The sequence below is a fragment of the Desmodus rotundus genome, chromosome 2 (assembly GCF_022682495.2).
Source record: "Desmodus rotundus isolate HL8 chromosome 2, HLdesRot8A.1, whole genome shotgun sequence".
NCBI lineage: Eukaryota > Metazoa > Chordata > Mammalia > Chiroptera > Phyllostomidae > Desmodus > Desmodus rotundus.
Window position 1 is genome coordinate 202,675,086 of NC_071388.1, and position 22,141 is coordinate 202,697,226.

General features: G+C 42.7%; 1 protein-coding gene and 1 pseudogene across 1 annotated transcript; both read left to right on the top strand.

The window, feature by feature from the left end:
- The first annotated feature begins 2,420 nt into the window (after positions 1–2,420).
- LOC112308047 (probable G-protein coupled receptor 148) lies at positions 2,421–18,558 on the top strand. The gene is given in 4 exon segments (XM_053919161.1): positions 2,421–2,456; positions 2,458–2,520; positions 2,523–2,557; positions 11,856–18,558. Coding segments are annotated over 4 exon segments (1,071 nt in total). The 3' UTR covers positions 12,793–18,558.
- On the top strand, positions 16,196–16,369 carry LOC112308099 (U2 spliceosomal RNA; annotated as a pseudogene).
- Positions 18,559–22,141: the final 3,583 nt, after the last annotated feature.

A 22,141-nucleotide genomic window follows, 5' to 3' on the forward strand; every position in this document is an offset into this window, starting at 1 on the left:
TACGTGTGGGTAGTTACATCTCCCCAGGAAAGCTGGCACTGCCTTTATCCATCAATCATATGTAACTCCCTCCCCCCCCCCATCCCACAAACTATATAAGTCCTCAGAACAAAGGGCTCTCTTCGCTTTTTTGCCACACTGTGAGGGGTTGGGCAGGGAGCCTGTTCAGCTGGCCTCTGGCTGGGGGGCCTCTGTCCACTGGGCCCCTGGCCACCCCCTTTTTGGCTACTTGGCCTCTGGCCACCCTGCTCTTGCCACCCTTGCTTTTGCTCTCCCATTAGAACTTAGCACTAATAGTCTTTGTTTGCATGTTAATGGGCTTTCTGGTCTGTAATTCTTTACTGTGTCAGCAAGAAGCACTGAGTTTCTGGGAGTTTCTCCCATAACAGTTTCATGGTGAGAGCTATACTTACCACAAAGATCAAATGCAGTCAGGGCACCGTCTCAGTAGGAAAATACATGTGGGAGAGGAATGAGGCCAGAAGGTTAATATTAGATGGTCTTAAGGAGCCCATCTGTGGGTCTACTGGTGATATCATCCATACCCTACCAGAAGGTAAATTTCACTGAAGTACAGACTTGTTGGCCTTGTTCACTGTCATATCCTCAGCATCCAGAATAGTCAGAGGTGCTCAATACATATGTGAGGAATGGATGGATGGAAGGCTGGCTGGCTGGCTGGCTGGATGAATTATTATTTTCTAGAGTCACTGTCCTCTGAGAAGTTTTCCCTGACCCTTCTAGGAAGATTAGATTCCCTCCTCTGGGTTTCCATGGTACTTTGAATCAAAGCACTTAACTCATAGTATTGAAACTATTTGCTTACATATCTGTCTTCCCTAAAAGACTGTAAGCTTCACAAATGTAAGGATTCTGCCTTATTTTCCCACTTAACTAACTAGAGACACTTCACAGTACTCTGGCACATAGTAGATATTCACTGAATAAAATAATAATGCTATGGAAACCTCATGATTATCTCTCAGCTAATGAGATCTTCTTGTTCAGTGGATCAGGATATTACATTAATCAGGACCCACTTTCTTCTCCAGTGTTGGTCATGTATTATTAACTTCCTTTTCTTTGCTTTTTATTGCTTCCAAGGGAACAAGCATCCTTTCATTTTCAGCTTTCATTTCATTATCTCTCTGTTGAACCTACAAATACACTGAATGGTTTCCATGGATTACATTTCCAGGATCAAATTAGTCACCTCCTGATGTTATACAATGAGGCACCTTACTTAATCTCATCAGCAAACCATCTCCAAGTCTTAGGGTAGGATGCATTATTTCTGGGAGGGCCACCTTGACAAAGCACAACCCCCTTGAGTTAGGTGGTTTCCCACAGTTCTGGTCACAAAAACTGAAGTCTCCAGCCTGGTCCACACGCACTCCGGTTCACCTCTCTGAACACCTGTAGTCCTCTGTCTAGAGACTGCACTTCTTTCAATAGGTGTACTTGCCTTCTAAGCAGGTCACGTTGTCGTGGGGTCCAGGATTTGCATGGCACCTCTCTGACAACTCTGAAAGAGCCAATGGCGTTATGTGACCCCAAGTCCTGGATAGTCCAGAAATAATATTTAATGTTTTAAGACCAGGAATGTAGGAAGTCAAGACATAGACTAAATGACAAACACACATTTAAAATCAGGGCAGGCTGGGAATCTGAATCAAGGTAAATACACAAGCTTTGTAAAATTGGCAAGAACCAGGGAATAGTGATGTGAGCCTCTTTTTTTTTTGGCAGAGTTTGCTATAGAGGAGAATTCCAAATTCTCTGTTATTTTGTGTGACCTGACCCAATGGATGTGAGTGGTTGGAGTGGCCAAGGAGGGGGTGAAAAGGAAGTTCTATTGGAAGGTTCTTTGGGTGTTGGAGCTGGTCTCACTAGACCAGAGTGACACCGCCATGCATCTGTTGGGTACATACCACTAGGGTTTACATGTCTCAGCCTTATCTAAGTCCCCCTGTCACCTCCCAGGAGGCCTTGCAACCTGTACTTGTGTCATCATCTAGATTCATCCAGTTGTGTCGTACACTGAGAATACCCGTGATGACTGCTCATCTGTTCTTTGATGGGGTAGTTTCTCCATACGTCTGCATCCCGAAGGCATTGAAAACCTCTTAGTTGTTTGGGTCAAACCCCAACATTGGCCAGGGTATTGATCTAGCTAACTGTCTCCTTCAAACATGGGTTTCCTTAATTTAGATAATTTCTTGTCTGTTTTTCTCCTTCAGGTGTTACCTACAAGTTTACTTTATCAGATTTGCCCTCATTTTCTACCCACAGGGTCAGCTTTTTTTTCCTTCACAGCTGTGATTTTCTAGAGGGCTTCCTTACCCTCCTCTGTGTTTCTCAAACAACCTTACTGAACTTTCTTGTGTCCTTGCTTTTCCCAGGAAGCTCCTGCTAGCCCCATGTCTGTACCGCCTGGGACTCATCTCAAAATCACCTGCTCTGGTTTTCTACGCAAGAGAAGGAACAATACCTTCCTCAGATCCTCTTCTTGAAAAAAGGAGAAAGGAATTCACCTTTTTCTAACCAAAGGTTTGTGGTTTTCATACATTTTCTCCAATTCCAAATGTGTGAAATTGATCTATGTCTTTGCCACCTCGCTCATAAACTATACCTGTGTTTATTACCCTCCCACTTCCACATCAATAAAGCCAGTCTCCTGAGGACAGACACCATATCTCATTCGTCTCTGCAGGCCCAGCATTTGGCACGGTGCCTGACACGTGTGCTTAGGTGCACAGTATATGTTTATTGAAGGAATGGATGAGTGAATGCATAAATAAAGAAATTAGGATATGGGCATACATTTTAAAAATCTGATTAAAAATGTTTGCATCATTCAAAAGTGGTTTATTGATAATATATCTAGGGCTTTCAAAGTCAATAATTTTCTTTGTCACCAATACTTAGAATGTGAGGTCTTTTGTAAAATACAACATACAGTTACAAATAATGTTTGCAAAAGTAGCATTAGTGCCTATATAATTTTTCTATTTGGGAATAAGTCCATGAAAAAGAAAGGTAAATATAATGGTTATATTTAATGATAATCACAAGGGTAAATATTGACATAGCCATTTTTTTTCTATAAATGTGATTCAAAATTCTATGCCCATTCTAAAAGTCAAATATAAATGGTACTGAAATTAACCAAGAGCTTTAATGACATGGCATAGTGGACTTTGCTATGAAAACATGCAAGTCCATCCCAATGGGAATAGAGAATTTGCTGTGATCGGTGGGCTTATATCACGGCTAAAGAAACTTTATAAATCTGTAAGTTCTGACAACTGAGAGAAATCAATTATGTAATTAAGTAACAGTTCAAGTTAATAATCAATTATGTGCTAAGTAAAAGTTCTTAGAGCAGGCAAAAGGTTAAGGCATTCCATGAATTTTCACTTTCAATTATAAGATTTATTTAAAATCATAGTGTTTAGGTCCAGGAAGTTGACTTTGCAGGACATGTATAGTATGAATGGTGCAAAAGTACCTGAGAAGGACAGGGGTATTTAACCAAGCAATGTATATTGTGTGTAGATTTCAAAACTAAAGGAGTTCTTTTTCATTAGTGAAACAAATTACAGCATATAAAAAAAGGTTAGTAAGAAAAGCTATAATTAAATTGCACATTAATTTGGGGAAATATTATAGAATTAAATCTGACAGAAGTTTACAATCATCCTCAATGCTGAGTCAGAGAGAAAAAAACCAAAGCACTTCTCGGAATCTGCTTATTTCTACTTTGCCAAGATTGTACTGATGATGAAGCATTTGGTTTATGGCTAAAGCCAGGCATGCTCTGCTGAGACAGAAAGGTATGTCTTGTTGTTTAGGATGGGGCAACTCTCTTAATTGTGCAATGAAAGGAAACTATTGACTGTGGAGTAGAGGATTGCCTACTAGCAAAACATGAAACTCACCATTTGGCTGCTATGTATTATTTTGTAAGCTTTAATAATGTTAAAGTCATATGCAGGTAAAACAACTTTTCACTAACTTAGTAATTTCCATCATGCCACATTAAATTTCCATCATGCCACATCCTGGCCCAGCTTCAGCATTGCTCAAAAGAAATTGCTACAAGATAAACTCTTTTTTTATTTTTAAAGATTTTATTTATATATTTTTAGAAAGAGGGGAATGGAGGGAGGGAGAGAAACACTGGTGTACGAGAGAAACAATTGGTTGCCTCTCCCACGCCCCCAATGGGGGCCTGGCCCCCAACCCAGGCATGTGCTCTGACCAGGAATTGAACCAGAAACCTTTCGGCTTATAGGCCAGCACTTAATCCACTGAGCCACACCAACCAGGGCTAGGATGAACTCTTGTTAGAGAAAAACCAATAGACCAAAGGAAAAAACCTCTTAGATATGGAGGAATAGGATTGGCAATGAATCATTTTCTCAGCAGCAGAATGAGGGCTGTTTGTTCTTTGTGGTTTATAGATATCATATTGGCCTTTGGCATCTGGAGAGAAGGGAGGAAGAGGAAAATTCCATGTGCTTACTGCCTGCTAGGTAACTGTCAGAAGATTCAGGACTGTGTAAGCTCGATGACGTCAGACTTGGTGTGTCTTGGTTACTGTGCATCCCCAGCGCTTAGATTTATGCTGGGGACACATAGGTAGCTGGAATTTACCACATGTCCATCTCTGCCCCTTTTGTTTCTTGGTTAGTCCCACCCCCTTGCAGAGAGCTCCATCATGGTAGAATTGAATGACTGTTTTGTTTTAATCAGTGTACCATAATTTCATAGAAACTCATTATTTAAGTTTCTAAGATTCATGAAAAATGTCACCATCACACGACACCATCATAGTTAGTATGGAACAGTCTTTTCCTGAAATCCTGGGATGATGCCTATGCCTTATTTGTATCTGGAGATAGGACAGTGAAGTGTGCCAGGAACTTGTGCCTGCTTTGCTTACACAGATTGCATTGTTACTGCAATAAGTTGGATCATACACACTTATCATTATCTAATTTATACAATGAAAGGAGCTTCATCACTATTTGTATGAGCTAACTTCTTTCCAGTACTTCCTTTTTAAATATTTATGCATATTCCAGGTTTGTGAATTTGTTTCACCCTGCCCACGTCCATGGGCAGCCGGGTGTTTTAAAATCTTAAGGTGCTCAGTAAAGAGGCATGTGTACACTGCTTTTTTAAGATGTGTTTTTAAGAATTAAGTAGTTTAGGAAAAGACAAAGTTTTATTAAAGCAAAATAATCAGTCTTTCAATTAATGAATCCCATGAGTACTTAGAAGAATGTCTGTTGATCAAAATTTTCTCCAGATAAAAATAGAAGATGAAGCTGGAGAATTTCCCTTTTTATTAAAAAAAAAAAGGGTTAACACTCCTTTTAATAAGTTAACTGCCCGGAAACACACTCATTAGAAATTATGTAATTTTCCTGTCTTCAGAAGTCACAGAAGCTTTGCATTTTCTCCCAGTTTTCCATGTCACCTCTGAGTGCTGTTTCTAGGTGGTTAACAATCACGGCTAATACTTAGTATGTGCTCATTCTTGATGTCAAGTGCTTGGTGCTCATTAAACACCAGTTCCCTCCCTTCCTTCCTTCCCCTTTTGAAGAGAATAACAGAGGAGATCCCCTAAGCATCACAGGCTGGGGTGATTTTTAAAATACCAAAGAAGTATGGCCACAGTTAGAGCAAAGGGGAAGACACCTTTAAAGAGAAGGGGCATGTTTATTGTGGGGGAGAAGGTCTGGTCATTCAGAGAGGCTTTTAAAAGCCATTCTGGAAGTATCCACTCAGTGCCCTCTGCCAGCAGCTTTTGGGAACCGCCCTGCCTGGTTTCAGAAGCAGTAACCCCCATGGCTAAGGCTGAGTAAAAAGAACTTGGGACCATAAACCACTTAGGAGACAGAGCTTATCTTCCCTTGCAGGGGCACCGCCTCTGCTCCCTTTCACTTCGCCCTGCTTGGCCCCGGGTAGATGACCGGCTAGCCAATGACAGGTAAGATTCCTCAAGGTAGGGATGGCCTAAGACAGGCATGGTCATGAGGGGGCCCTCAGGGAAGGACTTGGGGGGCTATGGAGAAAAGGGGTGATGGACCCTTGCCCCTCACTTTGACATGGCCTGAGTCCTCATTCTGTCTGCAAGACGTCTCCTAATCTCTTGGCTACCTTACTTCCCCTCCCTGACTTCAGCCTGAAACAATGCCAGAGGTGGGTACGCTCTGTTCAGGTGATTTATATCACCTGAAATAAGGTGATAGCTGATGGCACTGTTAGGAAAAAACTTAATGGAAAACAATAATGAAATGTCATCTCAGAAATCAGAAGAGCTGTTTTGAAGGCAGACTTCACCATTACCCAGCAACTCTCTGAGTGGAAGTGTGGGGAGCTCTTCACAACCTTTAAATATTGACCTTCACTGACATGGGGGCACCTGGCCCAGGGTGGAGAGAGCGGGCCCTGGGGTTGGACTGCTTGGTCCAAATTCCAGTGTCATTGCCACAAGCCAATTAATTCTGGCCAAGTTACTTCCTTCCTCTATCCCTCAGTGTTCTCTTCTGAAAAATGGGAATAATGACAGTGCCTACTTTATAGGTTGGTGGTACGGATTAAAGAAGTCAGCCCCCACCACAGCCCTGTCGGTGAACAGTCAACACATGCTATCTTCTATTATATTTTGTCTGTGTCACAATCTCTTCATATGCTCCCTCCCAGGTCTTCCGCTCACATTAGCACACAGCCAAGACTCACTTGATCTTCTTCTGAAGTGGGTTGTCTGTTCAGGAATGGTTGCTTGGTGAACCCTCTGAGGTGAGAGAAGAGAGAAATTCCCCAGCTCAGTGACCAGATCCCATGATGAGGCCAAGGTAGTGGTTGCTTGTCCCCAACACGGATCTGCCTCACTTGGCCCAAACTGCCTTACCAGGAGGGGCACAGGGTGGAGAGGGAGAGGGGCTCCTACAGGGGCCTCCGCAAAGCGAATGTCCTGTTGTGGAGCCACTAACACCATCTTTGTATGTGGGCATGGGGATAAACCAAAACCAGCCAAAGGAGAGAAGCAGGGGCTACTTGCTCAGAGCATGCTATAGCAAGGGAGGCAGCCAGCATCACTGAGGTCGGGGTGGAAACCCCAAGTCAGAAAGAGGAGTGGGAAAGCTTTGTGGTGAGAAAGGGGAGGGTCCAGGTTTGCCCTGATAGGTGGCTATGGCTCTGGGGGAGCTCTAGGCGGCCAACTAGAAGTGGGGATCCTATGTGACTGGTTAGAGGTGCATATTGGGCTTTCTCTGGTTGGTCTTAAATTGGAAACAGGGACAAAAATTGGGGATGCACCCTGGCCACTGTGGCTCAGTTGGTTAGAGTGTTGTCCCATGCAGCAAAAGGTTGTGGGTTCGATCCCTGGTGAGGGTACATACCTTGGTTGTGGGTTTGATCCCCAGTCGGAGTGTGGACAGAGGCAACCAATCGATGTTTCTCTCTCACACTGATTTTTCTCTCTTTCTCTCCCCCTTTCCTTTCTCTCTAAAAGAAGGAATGAAAAAAATGTCCTCAGGTGAAGATAAAAAAAAAATTAGGGAAGAGACCCAGTCCAGCCCTCCCCACACATCTGCTTCCTTTTGGGGGTTTTTGCAGGGAGTGGTGGTGGCTGGTTCTGACTTTTCAGGGCAGTTGTGGATATAATGTAATTCTTGCCTGGAGTCTCTTAGCACCATGGTATTATTTCAAAGCGGAAGCCAAAGGCACATTTTGGGCTAGCAGGAAACAGGTATTCCCCATTTTTTGATTTGAGAAGTAGAAAAGGGCTTGAGGAACTGTCCTTAAGTGGAAATAATATGAATGGATGAAGAATTATTATATGGGTTTGGCTGCCTTAAACTCTGGACATGCAAATATACCTCTGAAAAGGGATTTAAATTTGGAGATTGGGAGATTCTTTCTGGCTGCACAATCCTGAATAAATTACTGAGCTTTCTGAGGTCTCATAAATAAATGAAAGGCAGTGATGGTAGCCCTCATCGATTTCACAGATTTGCAGCCCTCCTGGAGGTTCCATGTGTACAAGAAATATCCTGAGCCACACCCTATGGCGGCAATATCTTCGTGGTGCTAATGTCTCCTTGGCCCAGCTGCCTGCTGGCAGACTGCCTATCAAATTCCGCTAGGAAAGCAAGGGTGGATCTCATGTTGGCTCTTAACCTGTGGCATGTGCTGCTCCTGATTTTAATTGTGCAGGGCCTACAAAATAAATTTTAACCCTCGGAATGGTATCAAGTCCCTCCAAATCTGGTCACAGTCTCAGTCTGTCCTTGGTCCTCTAAACTAGCCATCACTCCACCCAAACAGATCTGCTCATTGCCCCCTGAGCGTACCAGGTATGGTTCCACCTTGGCTCCTGTGGTTTTCTGTTTCCTGGAATCTGTACCTCTCCTCTCCTCTCCCCACCTTATCCTTGACCCTACTTTGCTTTAGTTTCCATCCTTGAAAGGTCAGTTCAAGTCTCACCTCCTCCAAAGAGCTTTCTCTCACTGCCTTAGCGATCCCTCCATTTCTAAACAACCCTCCAAGATCACTCCCAACTTCCTTATGCATTTGGTACATGAATAAAACTAGACGTGATGTTATTCTCTTTGTGTTATTATTCTCTAATTATATCATATTCAGCAACTTCCACTGGATGGGAAGCTGGCATATGGCAGTGAGGGTGTTTTATCACCTTTAACCTCACTGTTGAGGATTGTGTTGTAAGTTTCAATGCTTGATGAAGATTGGATGAGTAAAATGATGAACAAGGTGCCCCATTGATTAGTGTGTTAAACATACTGTAAATCCAAAGAAAGTAGCCCTTGCTTGGTCTCAATAAATAGTTCCTTGAAAGCACTTCAGATCTGAAGGGAGGGCGGTTGGTGGTTTCGCCTTTGTTATAGCTGCAGCTGCAGTAATTCAGGGGGAAAAGGATAGCTTTTAGAATTGTATTCTAAGGAAGTACAATGACATTCACTCATGCTCAGTGTAGGGTTTCAAGTCTTAGAACACAATGGGCCAAGCCCAGCTCACTGCTATGGAGGAGGTGCAGTCAGATAAACTGGACAGGCGTGTGTGTGGCGGGGTAGCAGGGGCAGGTTGGCCTCATCCTGGTGCAGCGAAGTCATGCTGAGCAGGAACCCAGCTGGGATGCTATGGACAATGACTGGGATTCTGGGCAGAATAGTGGGTGGGGAGCAAGACTGAATAATGTGAGAATAGCCCATAGGTTCGGCCAAAACCGGCAACACTCAGCCTAGCAGTGGGAGTTGTTGGGAGACCCAAGCAGATGGTGAGGCCTCCATCATTGTGGAACTTGCCAGCAGCGGCCACCCTAAGCCTGGGGCTCAGAGGCTGGATTTCAGGTCCTTACAGGGTCCCTGGCATGATAAGGCAGGCCCTGTCCTAGAGAGGGCAGTGTTCTATTTATGGCTCCAGCATGGGAAGTAAGATAAAGCATCTGGGGCAGAAGCAGAACAATCTTGTTCTCCAGGCCCAAGGTAAGTGTTGGCCTCTGAGGATGTAAGTGAGGAGGACTCTGTAGATACAGAGACAAAGGATGTGGAGCTTGGTGATGTTACATGTCTGTGATGCAAGGAACCAAGGACCAGAGAAGTGTGGCCATTTCAATGTCCATTCACATTCCTTGTGAGCAGTAGATCTAAGCTTAGAGCCAGTTCATGTGATGCCCCAGGTCCAAGGGTAGGTTGCTTGTGCCAACTTACCAGGGTTTTCATAGTCTTCATGGGACCCCCCCGCCCCCTCTCCCCCGTTTCTGTGGTGGTACCCTGAAGGCAGGTACAGGGGTGTGCTCTAGGAGGGAGCGATTAAAGAGGGGCATTCATTGTGGACAGATGTGCATTTTTCTGTTTATTGTTGAGCGATCCTCATATAAAATTTTGATTGAAAAATCCACAGCTAAAAGAAGCTTGAGAGTATGACAATGACAGTTACAATTTCCATCCCTCTCTGGAGAGCTGGAGGATAGAGAAAATAGATGCCTGGAGTTCAACAGCATGACAATGGCAAAAAAAAAAAAAATCTATCAGGACAGTGAAAATTTTCCACAGAGGATAACAACACAATATGCAGAAAAAAAGTTATGCCTTCAGCAAGGAATTTTGTAAGAAACTATGACATTTTAGATTCTAGATTCTCAGGAAGTTGCAATAGTTGTGTCTGCATTGTGATATGACCTTTAGGAAATCAATAAAATTTATTGTACCTCTTCAGGGTCTATTTTATATGCTTTGGACTCCAGGGGCCAGAATAAAGGAATAGAAACCCACTTAAGCTAGCTCAAATAATAGACGGGTGTGTTTTGTTTTTAGAACGCAAAGACAGAAAGTGCAAAGCTTATCGGTGGAATCAGAAGCTCAGGAGCCAAGGCTGTTCTCTTTGTCTTGCAAGGGCTTTTGTAGCCCCTCAGGAACTGCATGGTCACCCTTGTCTCTGCTTCTCTCCTACCTCTCTCTGTCTCTTTCTTCTACTCATCTACACTCCAAAATGACTGGCAGGCCACTTATACAACATCACTCTTGGACTACATTCTCTATGTGAACATCCTTGGGTTGCATTTTAAGAGAGACATTAACTCAGCACAGACTACAGAATGATTTTTGCATAAGTCAGATCTCTACCCCGGGTCCAATCAACTTGGATGGGAGAGGAGATGATGTTATATACGTCATACAGAAGCAGGCAGCAAGACTATGGTGGGCTCCTGACCGTGGATGGAGTGCAGGTGGGGAGACAACAGTTGGTTTCTCTACAATAGACTTCCAGACAGACAACAAAGAGACTATGATTTGGGGCTTCCCTAGGCTGCCACATAGTGTGCCCTTTATTGCTGTGCATGGCTGAGAAGATTTTCCAGGCTACTTACACATCTTACCATTTTAGTGGTCATAGTCCGCCAGCAATCCTGAAATACCAGCACCTTCCACGTCCAGTCTTCCAGCTTCTTTACACGAGAAACAATATTCCTACAAATGGGGTAGGCCGGGCAAATGACATTGGCCAAAGAAAGCCTCAAAGAATCCATTCATTTGGCCTTGCATTTGACATAAACTTCCTTGTATAGTGGTTAAGAGAGTGGGCTCTGGAGTTGTTCTCCAAATTCAAATCCTGGCCCCACTAGGCAATAATCACATAGCCTGGAGCAGGTTACTTAGCCTTTCCAAGTCTCTCTTTCCCTGTTAGTGAAGAGTACGTAACAAAACCATGTGGTGGAAAAGAAGTCCTCAGGGGTTAGTGAGGAATATGCTCCAAGAACGGTTTTGATCCCTAGAAAGTACTCAGTAAGTATCACCCATGATTGTCATCATTTTTGTTAATCTCCCTTTCATGTCTTATGAACCCAAATGAATTCAAGTCTCCACACCAAAGACATCTCCGCCTTCCTGACAGCTCTTGCCCTACCTTCTTCCCCAGGCCTTTGCAAGTACTATTAACAAGGGCTTGGTGGCTAACCAGTTGAGTTTTACAGTGTTGTGCTTTGTGCTCTGAATTTAAAAAGTTCTTACATCAAAGATGGAAGAGGATGCACAAAGGGTACAACCTTGACCTGATTTTGTGCAATTTGATGAGTATGGAAAGTACATCTTTTAAATCCTCCTTTTAGATAATTTGAGTGTGTGCCTCTCCCCTGAAATAAAGAGAAGACGCCAGATGACTTCTCCAGTTTCTTCGACCTGTGTCAATACTATCTAAAATTGTCATCCTCCATGCTGACAAACGTGCAATCCATTCCTGAGACTGCGCACAAGTCAGAGAGCTGGAAAACCACGTGAGAAACCTCGAGCCAGATTCACTCTTGTTCTTCTCTCCTGCAGGAACCAAGTTGCCCCGAAGATCATGAACTTGTCTTCTGAGCACTGCAACATCTCAGATTGGCTGAGGCTCGAAGCAACAGTGAAGGCCTCCGTGTACATGGTCACGTTCTCTTTTGTCACATTCATCACAATCATCATCGTCGCAACAGTGTCGCAGAATTCAAAACTGAGGAAAGAGGTCCGATACATCCTCCTTTGCCATCATCTGATGTGCATCTCCTCCTACTGCGGTCTGGGGGTGGTCTTCCAAGGGATGCGGGCCCTGCTGGCCCACAGTCCTGTGGTGCTGTGCTGGGTGGTGTTTGGGGCCCAGCTAAGTTTTGGAGAAGGTATCCTCTTCACTCTGGCCTTGATGGCTGTCAACACTTACCTGGCCATTTGCTGGCCATTGAAATCTCTGTCCTTTGTAGAGTCAGCTAAATATAAGATTCTGGCTGGGACTTGGATAATCATTGTATTCAAGAATGTTTGCTTATTCATCATAGAGGGTACCAAGTCCACTTCTGTCGCTGTTTTACGATCTGAACCCCTCTGCCCTGTGGTTTTGAACAGTACTCCTTCCAGAGCCATCGGCATGGTTTTCCTTCTCCTTCTTCTATCTATTATTTTTATAAATTACTTTCTAATATATCAAGAAGGCAAACGTGCTGGCCATTTTAATAGGTCGAATATCAAAGCAAGGAAAACAGTCCTTATTCATTTATTGCAGATAAGCTTACATGTAATACCAACCTTGATATTCATAGGTTTGGGAAAGATGTGTGGAGAGTTTTTCTTTGCTTTAAATCTGGTGCTTTTTGGAGTCTTTGCCTTTGCCCAGTGTTTTAACCCTCTGATCTATGGGCTGTGGAATAGAGAGCTGCGAAGCAGATTATATTACTGGATGTGCTGTCAGTTTTGGTGTGGTCACATGATGAATAGCAGAGGGCCAATTTAAACAAAAACTCAGCCTGTTTTTTTTTTTCATTTTCATTTGATATGTTTATTGATTTTAGAGAGAGAGGAAAGGAAGGGAGAAAGAGAAAGAGAGAAACATCGATGTAAGAGATAAACATCGATTGATTGCCTCCTATGTTCCCCTAGGTATGTGCCCTGACTGGGAATCGAACCCACAACCTTTTGGACAATGCTCCAACCAACTGAGCCACCTGGCCAGGGCAAAACTTAACCATTTTGAATCAATAACTCTAGTCCTAATGGACCATCAACCAGGGTTAAAAGAACTAGCCTTTTACTCAACCTAAAATTGCTACGTTGATTTGATTTTTAAAACAATATTAGCAAGTCAAAGTTATTTATCTGGCTTACACACTTTGCTGCTGCATATACTTATATCTCCTCAGTGAAATTATTTTATGTCTTTAATTCTAAACCCAGATCAATATTTTTGGCAGTATGCCTTACTGTGTTTCAACAGTTGGACAGCTTTTGAGAATGCTCCTATTTTTAGAAACCGAGAAATAGTCCCTGGTTGATGTGAAGGGAAGAAGTTTGGCTGTTCCCCTTATGTTAATTAGGGGTAGGTTTAGGTACATGTCATAGCAAAGTAGAAATAAAATAGCAGTGGCTTTAAAAAGTCAGAGATTGATTCATTTTATGTAAAAGAAATCGAGAGGTACACAACCCAGACCGATATGGCAGCTCTGCAGGCAAGAGGCTCATTCTCTTTTCCTTCGCCATAATCTGTACACTACCTCATGACCCAAGATAGCTGTTAGTGCTCCTGTCATCACATTCTCACTCCAACCGACAGGAAGGAGCAACAGGCAAAGAAGGCTCTGTACTCTGCTTCTGTAGACACTTGCTAGAAGTTACACAAAAACACTTTTTCACATATCTAACTGGCCAAAATTTAGTCATATGGCTATGCCTGGCTTTAAGGGAGAGTGAGAATAAATTTTAGCTCAGTAGTAGTTTCCCCAGTTAAAAATTAGGGTTTTTAATACTAAGAAAGGAAGGAAGGAGGCAAAATTATCTCAGGGGTCATTTTCTCAGTAAAATAAAGTATGAAGAAGTACAGTGGATGCATTATGATTGTCACATAAAAATACATTCTGCCTTTCAATGTAATACACAAATACAGCCTTTACTATTCAGGATCCCAGAAGACCTTACCTGCGTCATGTCAACAGTGCTCGAAGAGAACGGCATCGATAAGGAGAACACCACACTGGCTTAAACACGAGAATTAACTCATTATTTAAATCTAGGGAAGTTTGAGGCAATAGTACGAAATACATTCTTTTGCAGAGGTTTATATATGAGATGTCTTTACAAGAACCATCCATTTGTGATTCAGTCAGGATTCATTTCTCAAAACAGGAATTCCTGCCCTAGGTATTTTAAACAGGAAGGAGTGGATACAGGAATTAGATGTTTACAAAGTCATGGGAAGGTCTGGAAGAGTGGAAATCAGGGCCACCACTACTTGATGTTGGGAATAAGCCACAGCAGCTGTGATTGATTGGAGGTCAAGTGGCTGTGATTGGAGGTGAAGCAGCTGATTCCACCAGGGACCCCGTGGAAATAGCAGTAGGAAGATGGTCTATCTCCCAGTTTTACATGATTGCCTCTACTTGGGGGAACGTACTTGGCACTCAGACCCTGAGAGCCAAGTGGTCTGGGAAATGTAGTTCTTAGTTTCAAAGACTTGGCAGTACGGTAAGTTACCCTAAAAGCAGTGTGGCAAGAGGATTGAATGAGCCAATCCATGAGATCCAATGCAGGTGTCACTATTCCTGATTTATAGATGGAAACAGCTGAGGCTTAGAGCGGCCTTGCAGGAGCTTAGGAGGTCAGGACCTTCGCTTTAAGATTTGCCATATACATGGCTTGGCCCAGGGCGATCACTTCATCATTACTGAGAGAGGGACCAATTGCTTGGGAAGTCTAGGCCTTGGTTCTTCACTTTGCTTTGGGTGTGGACACCTGGCTTGTGGAAAAGAGCCTTTTCCTATCCTTTGCCTTAACTATACTTTCCCATCCTTAGGCCTCCATTGCTTTTTATTTATTTATTTCGTTGGTTAAAAAGTTATTTTATTTTTATTAAATTTATTGGGTGACATTGGTTAATAAAATTATATAGGTTTCAAGTGTACAATTCTATAATGCATCACCTGTATATTACATTAATTGTTCACCACCCAAAGTCAAGTCTCCCTCCATCACCATTTACCCTCCCTATACCCTCTTCAACCGCCCCTCACCCCCTTTCCTTCTGGTAATCTCCATACTGTTGTGTATGTCTGTGAGTTTGGGGGACTTTTTTCTTCATCCCTTCATCTTTTTTACCCAGCCTCTCAACCCCCTCTCCTCTGACAGCTGTCAGTCTGTTCGCTGTGTCTATGAGTCTGTTTCTATTTTGTTTGTTCGTTTATTTTATTCATTAGATTTCACATATACGTGAAATCAGACGGTACTTTCTCTGGTTGGCTTATTTCACTTAGCATAATACTCTCCAGGTCCATCCATGTTATTGCAAAACGTAAGAGTTTCTTCTTTTTTATGACTGAATAGTATTCCATTGTGTAAATGTACCACAGCTTTTTTATCCACTCACCTACTGGTGGGCACTCGGGTTGTTTCCAGATCTTGGCTATTGTAAATAATGCTGCAATGAACATAGGGGGGCAAGGCCCCTATTATTTTTAGATTCCAGTGGCTTCCGTGTCATGTCTAGACTCTATTTTGGCTTTAAGTCCTGCTCATGTTCTCCCTAGATGTTCTGTCTAAGGCTTCCCTCTTCCTTCAACCCCAACTCTGAGAATTCAAAGCACCACCTTCTCTTTTCCAATTTGCAAGTCTCACTCCAGGGTGGGCATTAGGGCTCCTTACCTTTGTCTTCCAGTACCCAACACAGTCCCTGGCAGATGGCAGGTGCTTGACAAAAGATGGAAAGGACTCATTAATCATTAATGGCTTTCTACAAACTCCCTCTCCATAAAACTCGAACTGTCTCTTTGGTTTTGTTGAAATTTTAAGCAATCTGAGAGGAGAGAGTAGAAGAAAACCTCAAAAAAATTACCAAGCTTAACTTAGTTATGAGTCCTAGATCTAATATACACAATTTAATTTATCCTTAAAAATTTTAAAGCTCTATTTTCTGACATCAAAAGTAACTTCTACTCGTAACATTAATTGAGGGTTAGAGCGGCAGTTTTTATTTTCGTATTCGAAAGCTGTAGAAAAGCAGGCGGTAGGTTAGATTTGATCTGGGAGCCACAGTTTGCCCAACCCTGGTCCATGCCATTGTCTTTGAGCAACACATTTCACAAATTTAGATGCTGGGAATATTCGTCAGGATAGACAGGGTTACGCCACAGTAACCAAATCTCAGTGGTGTACCTTCTCAGCCTTTTGGCTTAGATCAAATGGAGTGTCAGTTCCTATCAGTTTCATGTCTGATATGTCTCCTGCCTGAGGACAATATACTAAATGGATTTTTGGATCAGGAAGGTGGAACGAGAGCTTGCTCCGTCTACACTGCAGGACCTCCAAGAGTGGTGCAAAAAAAAAATCTCAGTGGCTTAAAACAACAAAGGTTTATTTCTCACTCATGCAAGGTCCTCTGAAGGTCAGGGCTGCTTTCTAGGGCAGCTTCCCCTGTGCAGTGACTCACCTTTTCTCCTCCATATGGACACATGGCCCCCTCAATATTGGCAAAGGACAAGAATGTGGAAAATTACACACCAGCTCTTGAAGGATTTCAGATTTCTGGGTCCATAAAGATTTTTTTGAATGCACCCATGCCCATTCATTTCAGTATTCTCTACAGCTGCTTCTCCGTCACAGAAGAGTTGAATGGGTGCATGGCCTGCAAAGCCTAAATTATTTACTATCTGGCCCTTGGCAGAAAAATTTAGCTTAATGCAATATACAGGTAATGTATTAAAGAATTGTATAATTTTATTAACCAATGTCGCCCCAATACATTCAACTTAAAAAGACGCTAATGCATTTAAAAAAGTTTGCCAATCCTGGCCTACAAGACAATTGTATCATAAAACGTGAAATTTGATGACTTTGATTTGAAATGTGTTTCAGAAAATAAGACTCTGAATAAATTTAAGGAGCAGCCTAATCGATTAAAAATTTTCTGTACATTTATATTTTTATCGGTGATATAGGATAAAAAAATCTACATAAGTTTAAAAGCTCTTTGAATAAGTACACAGTGCAACTCCTAAGAAATAAGAAAGCATTGAGGTATAGTTATATTTGCAGGGTTTTTTCCTTCTTCACAATCTATAGTCTCTTAGACTCAATAAAATATGGTAGTACACGAGGTCTGTCCAGGACGTATCCAGCTATATGCTATGAAAAATAGAGACATTTATTGAAGAAGACACCAGATACATTGTACATAGAAAAATGATGCCTCAGACACCTTCAAAGTAGGTACCTTGGGACCTCACACAGTTCTCCCAATTGCCATCAGCTACCCTGTCGCATTTTCCTGAATCTTATCTGTGGTCTTGAAATCTCTTCCATTTCAAAGGTGACTTTAGTTTTGGGAAAAACCAGAAGTCACAGGGTGCCAAATCTGGGCTATAGTGGGGCCGAGTCACCTGAGTGATTCGATGTTTTGTCAAAAAACTCTGCACGAGACATTATGAACGAGTGGGCACATTGTTGTGATGAAGCTGCTGCCAGTCACCAGTTGCCCATTGCTGCAGTTTTCTGAATCGTCTGAATAGATGTTCAAGCTTAATGCAAAATTTGATGCAGATTCATTACTCTACACAGTCATTTTGAATGTGACGGCCACACAGTACACATGCTCATTCAAGGGTGTCTACCTCCCTCCCTGACTGGTACAGTGAAGTCATCATTGTTCACACATATCCATTCCAGTCCACTCTTCTTGGCTGCCAGGTTACACTGACGTGGTGCAAACCATTCTCATTATATTAACAATGGCTGGGCTTTTTCTGGACAGACCTCATAAAAGACAAAAAGCAAAAAGACACAACTCTCTGGAAGAGCCTCGCTCGTTACGATTAGTTACGCGTCTAGTTACGATTAGCAGGTTTCTGAATCGCCTGTGCTCTCTTGCATGGACTGCCTGTGGCAGTTGGCAGCGTAAACAATCCGGTGGGCTGTGACTTCTTACACTGGCTGAGACATCAGGGTGGAGGAGTCTTCCATTTAGGGTCTTCCCTGGATTTCATTCAGCCACACAGGGGACCTGGGTGGTAAATGGCAGTGGGAATGCCCCAGGCAGGTGGTGTTTCTCTTGCTGAAAAGTGATCATCTTTGCACCGAGAATGGTAAGTGGTGCCAAAGGAGTCTGGGATGAGTTAGTGTGTTTTCTGCCATCTCCGTTGTCAGCACTTCTGAGAATAGCAGCCAACGGTGCCCTCACTTTAGAGAATTCAATCATCACTTTTCAGTAAAAGAAAGGAAAACAAATGGTATACGATGAGATAAGCTGCACTCTTTTTTTTTTTTGAATCCTTACCTACTTTGACGATGAAATACTAGTCTGGATGGGAGGCAGGAAAGTAGGCAATTTATTCTAAGTCATTATACTTCATTAAAGGAGGAAGGGCTTATCGATGGACTTCTTGTGCTTTTAAATGGGTCCTTCACTGCAAAGGTACTTGCAGAAAACTTCTACAAGACACATTGGAGAGTGCAAATAACAAGAATTACCAGTTTGGGGAACCATGAGGGCCAGGTGGGACCAAAATGTGGGGTCTGATTTTGGGTGAGGGTCGGGGTTCGGACTGATCATTTTTTTTTAATTTTAATTCTTATTTTTCAATTACGGTTAATTTTCAATAGATCGTGTAGTCTTTCTGAAGTCAGTTTTATTGAGGCATAATTTATATACGATAACATTCACTCCTTTTAAAGATAGGTTCATGAGTTTTGACAAATGTGTAGAGCCATGTGACACCAACAATGAAGACAGAACTGTTCCATCACCCCAGAAAGCTCCTCTGAGCCCTTTGGCAGTCAATTCGACACCCTCATCCAGCCACTGACCACCACCCGTCTGTGCTTTGTCTCCGTGGTTTTCCCGTCTCTAAAATGTCATGTAATTAGCATCATGTAAATGAAATCATACCACCGCCAGAGGTCATGGACTGAATTGGGTCCCCTCAAATTCATATACTGAAGTCCTAACCCCAGTACCTTCAAACATGACTATATTTGGAGACAGGGACTGAATGAAATACGTATGGCTAAGTGAGGTAATTGATATGGGTGGGGACCCAATCCAGTATGACAGTTGTCCTATTGGACTGAACAGGAAGAGGCATCAAGGATGCACAGACACCATGTGAGGACACAGCCAGAAGGTGGCATCAGCAAGCCAGAAAAAGAATGCTCTTAACAGAAACCAACTCTGCCAACACTTGAACTTGAGCTTTCAGCCTACGCAACTGTGAAGTATAAATTTCTGTTGTTTGAGCCACCCAGTCTGTGGCATTTTGTTAAGACAACCCCGGCAGACTAATACACCAGTTTTCTGAGTCTCACTCTTTTCCATTAGTACTGTGTTCTGGGGACTCATCCATGTTGTATTTGTTCATCAGTAGTGTGTTCTTTATTGCTGAGTGGTATTCCTTTCCATGAATGCACCGTGGTTTGTTTACCGACTCACCTGTCGATGGACATTTGGGCTATTTCCAGTGTTCGGCCATGACGAATAAAGCAACTATGAACACCCCACGCAGGCCTTTGTGTGGACCTGTGTTTTTCTTTTCAGTACCTAGGAGGGGGTTGCTGGGTCAATTGATAAGCATATGTTTAATTTTATAAAAACTACCAAACTATTTTTCAATATGGCCGTACCATTTGCATTTCCATTAGGCCTGCATAAGATAGCTAGTTGCTCAGCATCCATGGTGACCCTTAGTATTGTCCGTCTTTTAAGTTTTAGCCATGACAATAGGTATGCAATGCTATCTCATTGGGGCTTTACTTCGTATTTCCCTGATGACTAGTGATATTAAACATCTTTTTATGTGCTTAATTTGCCATTTGGATATCTTCTTTGATGAAGTGTCTGTTCAAATCTTCTTTCTCACCAATTAAAAAAAAATGGGTGTTTTGTCTTCCTAATTATTGAGTTGTAAGATTTTAAAAAATATATATTCTGGATTCAAGTCCTTCTTCAGATATGTGTTTTGTAGATATTTTCTTCTGGTCTTGGCTTGTTTTTTAAAATTTTTATTTTCTTAAAGGTATCTTCAAAGGACAGATGGTTTTGATTTTAATGAAGTTCAATTTATCCAATTTTTTTCCCTTGTGGCTCATGTTTTTTATGTCCTATCTTAGAAATCTTTGTCTAACCCAAGGTCTCCTTATGAGTTTTCTGTTACTCCCATAGCAAATTAGCACCAATTCAGTGGCATGAGACAAGACAAGTTTATCTAACAGTTCTGAAGGTCAGAAGTCTGGGTTCCTTGGCTGGTTTCTCCGCTCTGGTTTCTGACAAGGCCCAAACCAAAGTGTTAGCTGGCTGGGTTGTTACTGAGAATCTCAAGTAGCATCCACTTCCAAGTTCATTCAGGTTGTTGTCAGAATCCTGTTCCTTGAGGTTGTAGGACTGTGGTCCCCATTTCCTTGCTAGTGTCAGCTGGGGCTGTCCAAGGCTCCTGGGGGCCTCTCTCTGATCCTTGAACATGGGTCCCTAACTCTCACAGCTAGTAAAAGCATGTGAAATCCTTCTCATCTTTGGAAGCTCTAACTTTGCCTCTGCCACAGATGGAGAAAGTTCTGTTTTTAAGGGGCCCTAGGGTTAGATTAGGCCCACTTGGATAATCCAGGATACTTTCCATATTTCAAACTCTATACCCTTAATTACATCTGCAAAGTCCCTTTTGCCATATCAAGTAACATAGTCACAGGTCCTAGGGGTTAGGGAGTGGACATCTTGGGGAATTTTTTGCATATGGATATCCAATTTTTCTAGAATGACTTGCTGAAAAAATTAGGTGTTTAATTTCTATTGTGGTGAGAAATTGTGATTTTTACAGTTTCAGAACAAACAGAACCATAGCTCATGTTTCATAACCGTTATTGCTGATTTCATGGAAAATCCTACCATATTTTTGGCATTCACAAAACATATTTTTCTCTGGGAATTTTTAGGAGTGGAGCACACGAGACTCCATTTCCCTCCCCACCTTCCACACACACCCAGCATTCCATATGGCCATGGAACCCATAGCTCAGTGGCCAAGTCTACACTTATGCTACTTAAAGGCAGAGCCAGCAAATCATGGGCCAGCTCTTTGGCTGTTTACAGTTTTCTGCTTCTTTTCTAAATTGTCACTGGTGCTGGTCCTTGGGATAGATCAGGAATTTTCTCACCCTGGGAGCTGGGGGAGGGGTGGGGTGGGAAGTGAGGCAGAGATGACGCATTTCAGTGAATGTCTCTGAGAAACCCCGCCCCCTCACTTTTTAAAAAAGGTTCCCCACAGTTAAAACTATATTCAGAAAATTGTAGAGCAGAAGGTGGTTAGTTTCAGAAATTCCACCCTCACAGATTCCCTCAGTCCCGTCATTTCACTCCCTGGGCAGACAAGTCTCCCCCAGGCTAGACTGGGTCACTGTTCTCTTTGGGGATACCCCTGCCTGACCTAAGCCTGGGTTGTTGATTCTGGTCAGCCTGTTAGAAGCTGGTCACCGGTTCTGTACCTGGGCTGAGCCCTATAGCATTATGGGACCTCAGCTCCAAGGGCACAGATGGGCAGGACCTGGATAAGGGAGGACCTGGGACAACTCAGGTCAAGGGGAAGGGCCCCTCACTTATCTCAGGCAATGGTGACTCAATTCAGCTTTGTTGAGCTGTGTCCCAGGCACTTTGCATATTCGGATAGATGACATGACATCTCTTCTGGGAAATTAGGATGATTAATTTTGGGCTGGGCACCCTCCATTATCTGTCAGTGAAAGAAAACTTTACATACTCCAGGGCTGAGGGCAGGTGTTCTTTTAGCAGAATAAAGCCCTAGCCAGGCTTGGTAGTTGTCGTGAAATGACTTCTGTGAAACAGACCATGTTAAATAATTAAATAGAAGAAAGTTTGGTGGCAGGACTGTACCGGCTAAACAGAACTATGAATCTTCCGTGGGGATCGGGAGCAGGAGTCAGAAGGAAATTAATTCTTCAGGGTAAGGTGTACTTTCTTTTTAATCCTTACCCCGAGGACATTTTTTCATTGCTTTTTAGAGAGACAGGAAGGCAGAGAGGAGGGGAGGGAAAGAAACATTGATATGAGAGAGACACATAGATCAGTTGCCTCCCATGCTCCCTGACCTGGATCTCAT